The sequence below is a fragment of the Merops nubicus genome, unplaced genomic scaffold (assembly GCF_000691845.1).
Source record: "Merops nubicus isolate BGI_N331 unplaced genomic scaffold, ASM69184v1 scaffold358, whole genome shotgun sequence".
In the NCBI taxonomy this organism is placed as follows: Eukaryota; Metazoa; Chordata; class Aves; order Coraciiformes; family Meropidae; genus Merops; species Merops nubicus.
In genome coordinates this window covers 53,108-66,845 of record NW_008627499.1, presented here as the reverse complement: position 1 = coordinate 66,845, position 13,738 = coordinate 53,108, and the positions used below count along the sequence as shown (strand labels likewise).

The 13,738-nt window shown below is 35.1% G+C and overlaps 1 protein-coding gene across 1 annotated transcript in view; it reads right to left on the bottom strand.

Moving 5' to 3' along the window:
- Positions 1 to 107: 107 nt before the first annotated feature.
- Positions 108 to 13,738, bottom strand: part of LOC103778709 (ankyrin repeat and IBR domain-containing protein 1-like) — a gene marked incomplete at its 3' end in the record, with an annotated part of 37,622 nt that continues 23,991 nt past the window's right edge. The window contains exons 4-8 of the mRNA XM_008946310.1: positions 9,472 to 9,589; positions 5,655 to 5,863; positions 2,861 to 2,949; positions 987 to 1,131; positions 108 to 401 (exon numbers count right to left, since the gene is read on the bottom strand). Of these exons, the coding sequence (XP_008944558.1) occupies positions 108 to 401; positions 987 to 1,131; positions 2,861 to 2,949; positions 5,655 to 5,863; positions 9,472 to 9,589 (855 nt within the window). The remainder of the gene's footprint in view (positions 402 to 986; positions 1,132 to 2,860; positions 2,950 to 5,654; positions 5,864 to 9,471; positions 9,590 to 13,738) is intronic.

The following is a 13,738-nucleotide window of genomic DNA, read 5'->3' as shown; positions in this document are numbered from 1 at the left end:
CTCGCCAGGGTAAGCAGTATGTGCTTATATGTATAAGTATATATGTATATGTATATATACTTATATAGTATATGGTGGAGGCGAGCACTGGATGGCTGGAGACATACCCTGTGCCTCATGCCACTGCCCGTAACACCATCCTGGGCCTGGAGAGACAAGTCCTGTGGCGACACGGTACCCCGGAGAGGATCGAATCGGACAATGGGACCCACTTCAAGAACCACCTTATAAGCAATTGGGCCAAAGAGCATGGAGTAGAGTGGATATATCATATCCCTTACCACGCACCAGCCGCTGGAAAAATTGAACGTCACAATGGCTTCTTGAAAACTATTACTTTGTTTTGCCCTGCCACAACTGATAAAGTAACACATTATCTCAAAAACTACTTCATTACTACACTGGTAAAAGATAAAAGATGAATTGAAAGATTGCTTTTAAAAACAAGTTGCAATGCTGGAAAGGTACACAGAAAAAAATCAAACAGGAAAACCAAACAAAGGTTTTCTTATTTATTTTCCTATATACAGCAATCATACGGAAAAATATTTAACTAATTCACTTGTACTAATAAAATTTTAAAATGGAAACTGGTACCAATTCTGAATGTAAATTGCCACATTGTAATAAAAATAATCAAAAAACTCTTAAAAATTACCAACACAAGCCTGGTTGATTAAAAGCTTCATATCACCTGTTACAAACATTGTTTGATCAAATAATTTTATTAACACTGCACTAGGTTACACATTACAGAAGCACTGCATTTGTGCTTAGGGATTAAACATTATGGTGAGTTTTTTTTCCACAGTGGTATATCAACCATTGATATTATGGCATATAAGACAGTCCATAATTCAGTGTACATTGTAATTTATTAATTTCTACTTGGAAAGATATATTGCAGCATTTCACATAGAAGCTTCATGTTATTTTTTATAAAATGAAACACAGTTAAAGAGTACAAGAACAGTTTGATAATTTACCTTAATGTCAAACTGAAGGTATCTTTTGTCCATCTCCTTGGAAACCACACTTTCTATGATGTCTACAGGCACAAGCTGGAAACAATCATATGCTGGGCAAAAAATGTTGTGAGCTTCACCCTCCTGAATTTTCAGATTCAAAAATCTGCCAGAATTTTATCAGTCAGTATTGTGAATAAAAAGTAAAAATTAAAAGGCTGCTGAATACTTTATACTAGGTTCACAGATACTCACATTAATAATTTTTTTAAACCAAGAATAAGAAATATCCTTTCCCACTCAAAAGGGCTATAGATCAGATGAACAGCATCATTGAAAACAAATAAAAGAACACTGCCATGGTTCAAAAGTGAGCCACATCACCTATGCTTAGCCCTAAGTGTTTGTGTTTTCCATCCTTGCCACTTATCAGAGACAGCTCTGCAATGTTTAATTAAACTGAGCTTTACTTCTGACTTAAATTAGAAATGGCACATGTAAATGTAATTAATCTGGGAAATAATTCATTTGATATGCAATTAATTTTTACAACTGTGCTAGTCAAAATAGGTCTGCTCTTGGAAACAAATTTCTAAATGGTGACCTTTCTAGTCTCTAAGCACCAGAATGCAAGACAGAACAAGGTCAGAAGTCTGCTGAGAGCTGAACTTAGTTACCAAACAGGGCACAAGGTTGCTCAGTTTAAAAGCTGTAATTTACTAATCTGACTTCAAGGCTGATACTTATCTAACTTTAATCGTCTAAAGGACAGGGAGTTATTCTAAGTTACTTACCTGGGAGCCTTTAGGAGTTAAGGTGGAGAGGCTTACCAATTTGTCCCATCTTAGATTTATATCTTAGAATGGGCTCACCCAGTCCTGGCTATGCTTTGTGTAACTTTGAAATGTCTGGCTCAGAAAGATGCATCCCACCCAGTGCCACCACAAACCCTTGCTTGACAATGAACTGTAGCTCTGAGTGCATGCACCACTTGGCAGTACACACAGCACCCAAATTAGAAGGCCCATGTCAAGCCAGTGATCTCTTGGTGACTTCTACACCACTACATAACAATTAGCAACACAACAGAAATACGACTATTAATCTTCTTGCCACTGAAAAGAACTGTCTTATAAAAGCTCAGATGGAAGAAAAAGTGCTCTTCCTTAGCATAGGAGGAAGGGGTTCATATAAACTGGGCTGATCTGCAGTAGGACTCGCTGTACTGACATGACACTGTAACAAGAGATTATGCTGGTACAATTCAAGTAGCACAATCTCCTGAATGTAGACAAAGATGAATATAAAGGCACTGCACACAGATGTAATTATTCCTGGAAAGTATGATTAGTATTTACAGTAGCATAATTATCAGTGTCTGAGTTTTTTACTAGCGTGAGTATTCTGAGTTTAAAAAAACATTATATAGTAACAAAGCATTACACTAATAGAACTTTTAAGCTAAATCTACTCCTCAGTTATTAATTCTAGATGTAGGAAAGCATTTTCATTGCTTTTCTGACTGGGAATGGATTTATGAGACCTAAGTTTAGTATCCTAAACTAAGAGACGGAATTAAGCATGTGCTGAGTTCAGAAAGTTTAAACCCCAACGCTGCCAGCACCACAAATCACAAGTAGGTTCACCTATTTACACATAGGCTTGAAACACTTGTTTAAGAATTTTGCCGAATCAGAACAAAATCAAACATTATGTAAGCACAAAACAGTTTATAGCCACTTTGAGTGACAACTTAAATATTCAATAGGGTCAAACCAGCAACTCTCTTTTGCCAAACAGTATTGTAACATTAGCTGTGTATGGTCTTGGTCCCTTCCTCTTCAAAATGGCATGTACGAAAGTTTCTCAAAAGACAGTAAAGTGCATATACTTACGCCTCCCAGCATGCTCTGCAGAAGTCATGTCCACAAGGCATATCCACTGGGTCTTCAAACACAGAAATATTACACATACAAATGTCACACTGCAGATGAAAAAAATACTTTTGATTAAGAAACACCCTAAAGCAGGTGTTAGCAGGACACATGTTAGCATACTGTTAGCAGGACACATTATGTTGGAAAATCTTAGCAAAAATCTGAAGTGCTCAGTGGAGTAAAAAAAAAATCCAACTCTAATAAAAAAAAAATTATTTAAGCTATAGAAACAGAAATGAGAAAGATTAAGTATTTTTGCTTCTATACCTCCCTACCTACACAAATAATTTTGGGGTGCCTTCCATCATGTTATCCGGATCAGTACATGCTTTATCCTGCAGAGTGTTCAGACCTCTGAGTTAGAGTTCTGGGAACAAAAGGGACCTGAATTTTTCATCAGCTTCACAGGCAGCCAGAAATAGAGTTTGGAGATGACAGAGGCTACAGGAAATGTTTAGCATTTCACACCATCAGGTTCAAATCAAGGCAGAACAATTTGGTTGTGCAACAGCAGCAACTATTTTAAGTAATAATCTACATAAATACTGTCTTTTAAGAATACTTTGAGGCTTTTGATCAAAATAAGTTAAGCTACAAATATTCCAACAGAAGATATCAATGCTGAATGTTATACAACTAGATACTACTGAAAAAATAACATTGAATATTAAGACCCTTACTCTGAAAACATTTAAAACAAAAGTATGAAATGACTCATTGCTTGTGGTTAGGCATGAAAATAAAAATGCATGCTCTTCAAGAAGGACAGTATCTTAGGGAAGCCTACAAGAAAGCTGGGGAGGGACTTTTTAGGATCTCAAGTAACAACAGAACTAGAGGGAATGGGGCAAAGCTGGAAGTGGGCAGATTCAGGCTGGATGTGAGGAAGAAGTTCTTCCCCAGGAGAGTGGTGAGACCCTGGAATGGGTTGCCCAGGGTGGTGGTTGAGGCCCCATCCCTGGGGGTCTTTAAGGCCAGGCTGGATGAGGCTCTGGACAGCCTGATCTAGTGGGAGGTGTCCCTGCTCATGGCAGAGGGGTTGGAACTGGGGGATCCTTGTGGTCCCTTCCAGCCCTGACAGATTCTGATCTGTTCTAGCAGAGGACTTTAGAGCCCTAATGGCTCAATGGTTGGACTTGATGATCTTGGAGGTCCCTTCCAACCTAAAGGATTCTATAATTCTATGATTCTATGACATGGATTTTTGTTTCCATTGGAAAAAAGATTCAGTGAAAATTTACATCAGTTTCCAATACCTTAGATATTACATACACATAGGACATTTTAAAAAATCCAATGGTATGCCACTTTTTAAAAGCATTTGTGTTACAGCCAATACAAAACCAAATCAATAAAGTTGGCCTTTAAAGTGCAAAGCTAGGTGAAGGCATTTATTGTTATTTCAGTCATTTCAGCTTATCGTCTTGTCAAAATTAAATATTTTAGAAGTTGACAATGCATCAAAAATGTTCACCATTAAATGTATGAATTTGCAATTATGTTTAAAACGTAACTTTAAAATAAGGAATTTCATGAAGCCCTGAGTTCAAAATATCAAGTACAGAATATTTACTGGAACAGTTTAAATGATAAGATAGATGTAAATGCAAAATCTGAAAAGGAGCTGTGGTTTTATCTATTCCTCTTAGTTTTCATTTTTCTGCCAAAATGTGAGACACCAGAAAAATACGTATTATTTCATAAAAAACATTTTGAAAATTTTATTTTGATATCTCTTTATAAGTTTTTAAGCAAACAGGAATATTAAATGTATAACACTGGATTTGGATTTAAATACATGAGATCTATAATAGCAATCATTATCCAAACCTGCATTCCTGGCCTATGGACCACCAGTGAAAAACAAAACAAAATGTAAAACTGGAGACATGTAATCTTTCATTATACATTTGAATTAGGAAATATTTGTGACAATATTGTATTGCTAAAGTAAGTAAATGTCCGGTAACATCATTCCTTCCATATAGTTCCTTTTTCAGCAGTTTACAAATAAAGAAATAAAAGATTTCTATGCAGGAATGTAAAATCTTAAATTTAATAGGAGATCTAGCGTTGATCCATTTGCAAGGCTGCACATAATACTCTAGAAAAATGCTTAGGTCATGAAGCAAAAGTTTTATAATGCTGCAGCTGTGGATTATTAAAAAGAGAACTCTTGTCTTCCAAAAGAACCACACTGATTTTAATGAAAGGCGCTTTCATATTTTGATTTTGCAATAGCCTTGTAAACTGCTTGAAGAAGCCCACACATAGTAAAAGTAATTATAAGCTTACACTACGCTAGTGGGCTGACATTTCAAAATGCAGACAGAAAGAATTTTGTTCTCTAAAGAAGAATTTTTCAAAAGGCAGGGTTCACAGCACTGAGTACATTCAGGGAAACGGATACAATGAAAGCGAACGTCTTGATAAGTGTGAGATGGGAAGAGAAGCTCAAAAGAGCCAAATGCACTGATGTGGCTGTAGCTGGCTAAAATGCTACTTTGTGAGTGACAGCCAAGGTGAAAATAGAGTGCTCTGTATTAGCCGGATGCTCAGTTACGTTACTACATAGACTGTTTAAGCTGTTAGCTCTTCTGTTCACCACTTTTGCAGAGAGGAACACATTACATCTTTACAAATATGTACGTTCAGAAGGAGATGGCAATGCAACTCTCCTGTCTGCATAGGTGCGCTATGTTTAGAAATGACTCTTTTGCCCTGCTAGTTCCGTATCTATTTATAAACCTACCACAGCTGTCTCAATGTCTCCTGGTGAGGGGCTGATTTCATCAGGGGAGGTTAGAGAAGAGCGCGTGGTGCGTGGAGTTCGAGGAGAAGGGAGCGTGTCCCACGCGTTGTAGCCGCTTGGAGGGGGAGTTGGCATCTGAACCCCCGAACGCTGGCAGCAGTTCTCTGGATTAGACATCCATGCCTCAAGTAACTTCTCCCTGTCCCAGTCTTCAACAAATATACAGACACAGGAAATCAGGCAGCTGATAACGTTTAAAATCTATTTTATAATTGCGCCTTCAAAAGACTATATAAACACTAAGCTAAAAAATTTAGAAATAAATATATATGATAAAGTGTAAGTGAACAGAATTTTACATATTGAGTTTTACGGAACACGTTCCAAGAGAATAAATAATGCCATGTATTTATGTAAATAATTGCATGGCAAGTATCTTGTTTCCTTGTAATAGCAGTCTTAAATAAAAGCAAGGAGACTGAATCAGAAATCAGAACTGGTCAAAACGTAACAGCCCTTGCACCACAGAATTTTCAATATTTTCCCTTTCAAAGAAAAAAATAATTGTTCAATAGAGATTTATTTTTATCTGATGTGTTTTTTAAGAAGATGAAGCCCAGTGCCAGAAACAAAGGAAGAAAACTAAGATACAACTGCATTACAAAAAGATTTGTGACCTAATGAGTTACCAGTTTTTATATATGCACATAAGAGCCATGCATTTCTAGGGAAAAAAAAAAAAAACAAAACCAAAACAAACCACCCACCTCATTGCAACAAATATTTCATATATTCTTCCTACATTTTTATTCTATAAATGTGTTACTTAATGCTTTTATTCAATATTAACATTTCCCATTTATATGCAAGAAAGAACTAGTGGAACAAATTTTATTATGTATTAAGATCTTAAAACTAAATCAAATCTTTCCTAATCATTGTTAGAAATGTTTTCTGTTTCTGATTACTAAGAATAATACTAAAGTTACCTTAAGAATACTCTTTTTTATATTAAAAATATTTAAAAGTTCTAATTTAAATATAAGTCTATCAGATTCATATATGGATTTGAGTCTAAAACCATCCACACTATGCACAGAACAGATGAATTAGATGAACTAGAATTTCAGAAGGAAAGAGAAATTTCCAATTTTTTTGCTATCATTTTAAACAAAGACTTTTAAGTGTTTTTTTTCAAATTTTTTTCTTCAAATGTTAGGTGCTCCCACTGGAAACTCAATGTTATTAACCAAAAGATCCAAGTTATTTTTATTTTATTATTATTTTTATATTTATTGAATTCTAGATTTTATAAGGAAAAGATAAATAGTACTCCTATACTGTACTAATGCTGGAAAAACAAAACAAAACCAAACCATGTTCTAAGCACTGAACTTAGTAAAACTACTCTTGTCAAAAAATGATTGTTATCATACTAAAATCTGAAAATATTAAAAAAAGCCTTTGAGCTGCAGATGATTTATTGATCAGGTGCTTACATGTCTAAGCTAAAACATATCATGGATTAATTTAATCTATTTTGTTGAAAGACACAGATCCTTAATGTATTTTCACTTCAAAACAGATATAATTTATTAGCCTTTTTAGAATTACCTTGACTTTACAATCTTGCAGAGGGAAGCAGACTGATGCTAGATAGATAAAATTTCCTAAAAGTTTTCTTGAGCTGCTTTGTTTCTACTGTGTCTTTAAAATTACCCAGGTTTAAGACATGCTACATTCTACTGTTTTGTTTACTAACTTATGAGTTTTAGTAAAATACAAGGTAATTATATTTGCTGATTTGCCTCTCTTTTATCCTGAAATCGACTGCTGTATAATGAACTAGAAGAGAAACGGGAACATTGAGAAAACATTTGTAGAAAAACCATATAGTTATTTATTTTCATGACTGCCACAATAACTTTTTTTTTTTTTTAAATCTTGCTTCTAACACTACATACTTCTGTCTCTTATTTAAAAAAAAAAAAAACATTCTTAACTCTTACAGCTTGTGCCAGGAAATTGATATAGTTGTACAATAAAAGAAAGCAAAGTTTCTTGGATTAAATGTTACATGTTTGTAAAAGATTTAAAGTAGTATATAAGAATGATCTTTCCAAAGATTTAAAAGATGCTTTTCATAATTTAAGTGTTAAATTAAGATTTCAAATTATTCTTTTATGAATTTCAAGATTAAATGCAAAAGCAAACAAATGTTTCCCAATTGTCTAAGCCTTTGTAAATAGCTCAGTTGCTCCCTTTACTAGGCTGAACCAATTCTATGTCTTCACTTCAAATAAAATAAATTCTGTTTGAATAAGTTTCTGTGTATGACTATGGCTACAGGCAAAATAGTTGACTTTCTCACAACTTGCAAATTTTCTGTGCTTCTTTTTGTGCACCAGCCAACTGCATTAAATTACCACTATATCACTGAGGCAACATCAGTAGAATGACCTTTCCAGCAAAGACTGATTTCCTCTCAACTTGCAGGTCCGACTTGCTAGACATTGGCAGTCCAGTTTACATTAATCTCACTGCTTTTGGATTTAATACAAACTGTGCTGCAAGGCTGAACACTATGGCCATCATTTTCTTCTTCAAAGTACCTGCACAAGTTACAGCATCTGCCTACCCACTTAGTTAAATATTTAGTAACATTTAGCCTTAATGCAAGTATTCCTAGAATCCTAAATAGCATTCAAACATTGTACATACTATAAATACATTATAAGTATTAAACAAATAAAATAAAAAAAAAAAGCCATATATACAAAGACTATGCCTTAAACATCACCAGACTGGCATAAATTACTGTTGACTTAATTCAGTGTTAAAAGGAACACAAATACCAACTAGTGAAAATAATGCAAAAGAGATGAGTTTCAAGTTCCAGACCTGCTCATGAAAGCCTGACAAAATTATTGTTTTCTTATTTCATTTTTCCCCTCTCCCTTTTATTTTCACAAGGAGCCCACAAAAAGAGCAGGTATGAAAGCTTAATTCAGCACTAGAGTGGTGAGCATGCAAACCATTAACAATACCATAAACCCAGGCAGCTCCTTTGGCATATGGTCACAATGCAGATACTTCAGTAAGCATAAGTTTTGAATCACTGAATCAAGGTCTAAAGCTTCCACTGAATTTCAGAGTACTTTTGTCTGGAGGAAACACTCTCAATTCAGTATATCCTCATTCTGACAACCCTAGTTTGAATTATACAAGAAGACCACAGACCTATTTCAGTGGAATGAAACTAGTTACAGATACACCCAAGAAAAGTATACCCTGTATTAAAAGAGTAACTTTAAAAATCCTTCAGACAACATACACTTGTATGCTTTAAACCAAAAGGCACTTTCCAACCATTTATTGCAATGGTCAGACTGCTTTCATTGGGGAAAAAAACCCAAACAAACACACACAAAAAGTCGATCCAGTTTTAAACACAGCTATATAGTGGCAGAAAACCAATGGTCTGACAAAAATAGGTACAACAAACTTGATTTTTTTGACTTATAAAACCATGGAAATTCTGTGTCTCTCACTAAAACAGGGAAGCTCTGTTTCCCCACACTACACAAATGAAAATGTCTTCCATTACAATTCCTAGTTTGAATCACTTTCCTGTCAGCTTTCCTGTCTGCCTCAATGCTTCTTTAACATACTGCAGCTGTACTTCTTGCTGAATTACTGTGTGAACTGTTTCCTGGCATTTGATTAACCGTTACTTGTCTTTTACTTGGAAATAAAGACTAAACATACAACTACAATTTGGAGTTTCCTGAAAGCAGTCTTTAGGGTTTTGGATTACCATGTGCCCGAAGAAGAGCTTCTGCAGTGAAGAGTGGGGCTTGGAGCATGTCAGCAGATTCCACAATCAGCATGTCCTTAAGCCGTCGCAGATCCTGAAGCCTTAGCCCCTCATATGGCTTGGAGAAGAAGAAAGACAATTTATGTCTAGCAGTATTTTCCAGTTAGTCTCTAATGCCATATTAAATTCAAAACCACTCAAAGCAATGTTACTGATCATCAGCTCAACAGTAAGGTAGTATGTGACAAAATGTATTCATTGTGCAGATCAATGACCATGCAAACCTATAGGGAAGCACTGTCATTTTGCAATATTTACAGGATGATCTTACATTTCAAAACCTAAACGACAGTATCTCTAGACTTCTCCATTATAGTGGGATGCCATGTTCAAATGATGAACTAGCCTAATATTAACTCTCTTTTTCTCAAAAAAAGCTAGATTTTCACAGAATCCAGCCAAATTTTGAAGTGATTAAACCTCAGATATTGTGGCATGGGTACGAGAATGCATGACTAGATTTGAACCAAGGATTTCAAGGGAGTGTGGGAGAAAAGACAGGTTAACATATGTTGCATATAGATTCTCTGATACTTTACACATGAATTGAGACCCATTAACTTTGAATTGATCTGGGGGTACATACATTGCGACAACAGATAGTAAGAAGGGATAAGTTTGTGAACAGAATCTGGTACAGGTCTTTTGAAGCAATATCCACTCTCACAAAAGTGGGTAAATCAGTCATGAATAGGATAGATAAGACATGCAGTTAGAGGTTCACAGAAACACACAATGTTTGAGGTTGGAAGGGACCTGCAGTTGTCATTTGGTCCAACTCCCCTGCTCAAGCAGGGTCACCTAGAGCCAGCTGCCTAGGACCATGTCAAGACAGCCTTTGAGTATGTCCAGGGCTGAGGATTCATTGTACGTGAAGTTGTCAAAACATTTTTTGAGAAATGATAGCTAAGCATGACAGAGCTACACAGGGAGAGCAGATCATCCAGCTACCTTCCTGGTCTGGAGCTCCATCCCCTTATTATAGCATTTACAACAGGTCAAATTAGAAAGACAAAAAGGCACTAATTTTATGATTCTGAGTTAGCTTCAGCCACGATACCAGAAATGCATACACGTTTTGCAGACTTCCTAAGACGAAGAAAGGGAGAACATGACAGCAAATAATACATTTGTTAGTGTTGCACAGGGGAAATGCCCAAAAAGTAGAAAAATAAGTGGGGCAATATGTACAAAGAATGGTTATAGAATGGTTACATAAAAGAAATATTCTTACATGCACTGGTTTTATTTATATAAAGAATAACTAACAAAAAAATTAAAGCATTTGACATAAAACTGTATGTACTCAGGACTTATTAGGAACCTGGCCACCAAACGGCAACTGTCTGCCATTTTGGAGAAGAAAGGTCACAGAGCAGCAGCAATAATATATAACCACAGTAAGACCACCATTACTATTTACTACATGTATGTTGATTTTATGTAGCATAGTCCAGGACTCTTCAGTGCTAGGTAATACACATATACACTGCTGCATACGTGCACATGAAGGAAAGGACTGGTTCTGCCCTGGGAAGTTTGCCATCTAAGTAAAAGTCTACTGTGTGCATAGATGCATAGATCCAGATGCACATAGAAGAAGCATTTGAGGATAACAAGCAGAAGAGATGGGGGAGAGTGGATATCCTTGGCTTCTATATAATTTTGTTCTTTTGAAACATCTACTCTAAAAATAGAACAGGCTTCCTACATTCTAGATATCTTAACAAAGTATAAAATGCATCTAAAACCATAACTTGACTCCCACAAGCTCCTATTCTGTTAGGTAGTCAGTGAAATAAACAAGAACATTTTGGTATTAGAAACTTTGTGATCAGCAAGAGTAATGGTGCCACGGCTCTGCATTGGCTCGTTGACCTTTTTGAGAAAGTAAGAAAAGCAGAAGAGAAGTGGACTGTGAGTGTCCTGACCTTTATCTTGATGTGCTCAAGTTCAGGGAGTGTATGTCCTCCCATTGCTGATCATGCGTGACTCAGTAAAGGACAATCTCAACGTTAATGGCTTGCACTTAAATAAATCTGGGCCACTTGATTTGTAGCATTCTGGAATTTGACTGACCTACTTAATTTCATACAAAAGAGATCACTTATAAAACCATGTCAGAGAGACATGGATACAAACAGCTGGGTGCCTGAATGATTATAATTGTACAAATACACTGAAAAAAAATTGAAGTAAAGAGTAGATCATCTTTACTGAATCTGAACTGCATTTTGAATTGCAAGTGTAAAAAAAGTAGCTTTCTCAGCACAAAGTAGTCAATTCTTGAATACCACATGTATTATAAAAAGAAATATCTTTCCTGTGCAACATACATGCATATTTTAGGACCTAGTATTTTATACTGAAGAGCAGATACGCTCCAAATGATGTTTAAATGACTGGTTCTAGGTCAAATGTTGGCAAGTATCTCCCCTGAGTAAGAGACTACTATGTTATCTCAGCAGGAGCATTCCACAAAGTCCAGCAAGGATTTTTGGATCCTGCAGTTTTTAAGAATCCTAATTTTATCTTTTTAAGTAATGAAGGAAATATTTCTTAACAATGTGTTTGAAACTTCAGAGATTTGTTTAATGAAATAATATATGAGCCCACAGAAGAAGCTGGAAGAAAGGAAATTCTAGGCTGGTATTATTAAGTAGCTTCATCTGGGAATTCCAGGGTGAAGGCTTTATAAAATAAGAACCCTTAAAAATGTTAATGTGTACAAGACATAGTCTTGTAGAGCCTTATGAAGATACAGTCTTTAGTTATAAGGATATACATCCCTTATATAATATCATAGGGGTTTAACTACTTCAAACATTGATGACTTATCTATGCATTGCCATATACTGTAAAGGATATTGTTTACAGCTTATGATGCTCAAAGACCTCATTTGACAATCCTTTATAGAGGACCTCTTTATTGATATCTGCTGTGAAAAAGGCATTGTTCAATATTAGCATTGTTTAACTATATAATGATATTGGAATATACTATTTGAGTTACTGCTTTAACACGCTGGTGAGCTTCTTGCTACAGATTTCAACACTCTTGTATTCTCAAAAGCACTTTTTTTTAACTATTTGCTTATCAATTTTTTTTACCACTAATATTTAGATATCTTAAATTATGTAACTGTTCTTCTCCTGAAAGTACTTCTCATATGTAAACTGATTATTTTTACAGTTCATTTCAACCTATTATTTTCTTCAAAGTACCATTAAAATAGACAAGGGTGAAGTCACTCTTTGCTACATTGATGACTATATAAGTGGTGCCACATATACTTAATGTAAACATCCTCCTTTATGGGTGGATGGAGTCCTGATGTTAATGGAGTCATATATTTAAAATATAATCTATACTCTATTTAACTCATTCAAGTGTATATATACACACTATAGATATATAAATGTATAGATATATAAATGTATATGCATCTTAACTACCTGTGTTCCCCTTCTCTCCTTTCACTTAATAAACCACCCCCTATCTGTAGGGATAAAGTACATTTGATCATTTTAGATAATTCTTTGTATTTATAATATCTGCATTATATATGTATTTACATGATAACAATTCTGGAAGAAGAAAAACAACTCCAATTACTATACACTCAATAAATCTGTGATACACTCACTAGTACTCAGTTGCACATATGTAAAATGAACTAAGAAACTGTGTACTTTGCTACTGCACAATGTACTTTACTGAGTCTGACTGATAGCCAAAACTGTTCTAGATGACCTACTCTAAAGTACTACTCATTCCCAGGTGTTTCTTACATAAGTTTAAACCATTGCATGATGCGATTGAAATTAAGTTGGCTGTTATCCTCCAGGGATACATGGCCAAGACAGATATGCTCCCATGCTAAAATAAACAGCAAATTACAAGACTATGCAAATAAAACAACCAAAACCTTTAAAGCAGTTAAAAAAATAATCAGTTATAAGCATATTATTTAGTGTAACTTCAATTAGATTTAAAAGATAAATACAAACTTATACAAACTTAGATTTCATGTAACAGATTTTTTTTTGAGATTGTTCATCAATAAAGAAAAGAATCAAGACAAAGTAGGCTTGTTTTCTAATACCATCTCCACTGCCCACACATCAGGCATTCATCTTCTTTTGCTACAACTAAATACAGTGTTAAGATAGTCACTTCATAATCCATTTTTAAAATATTTAGCAT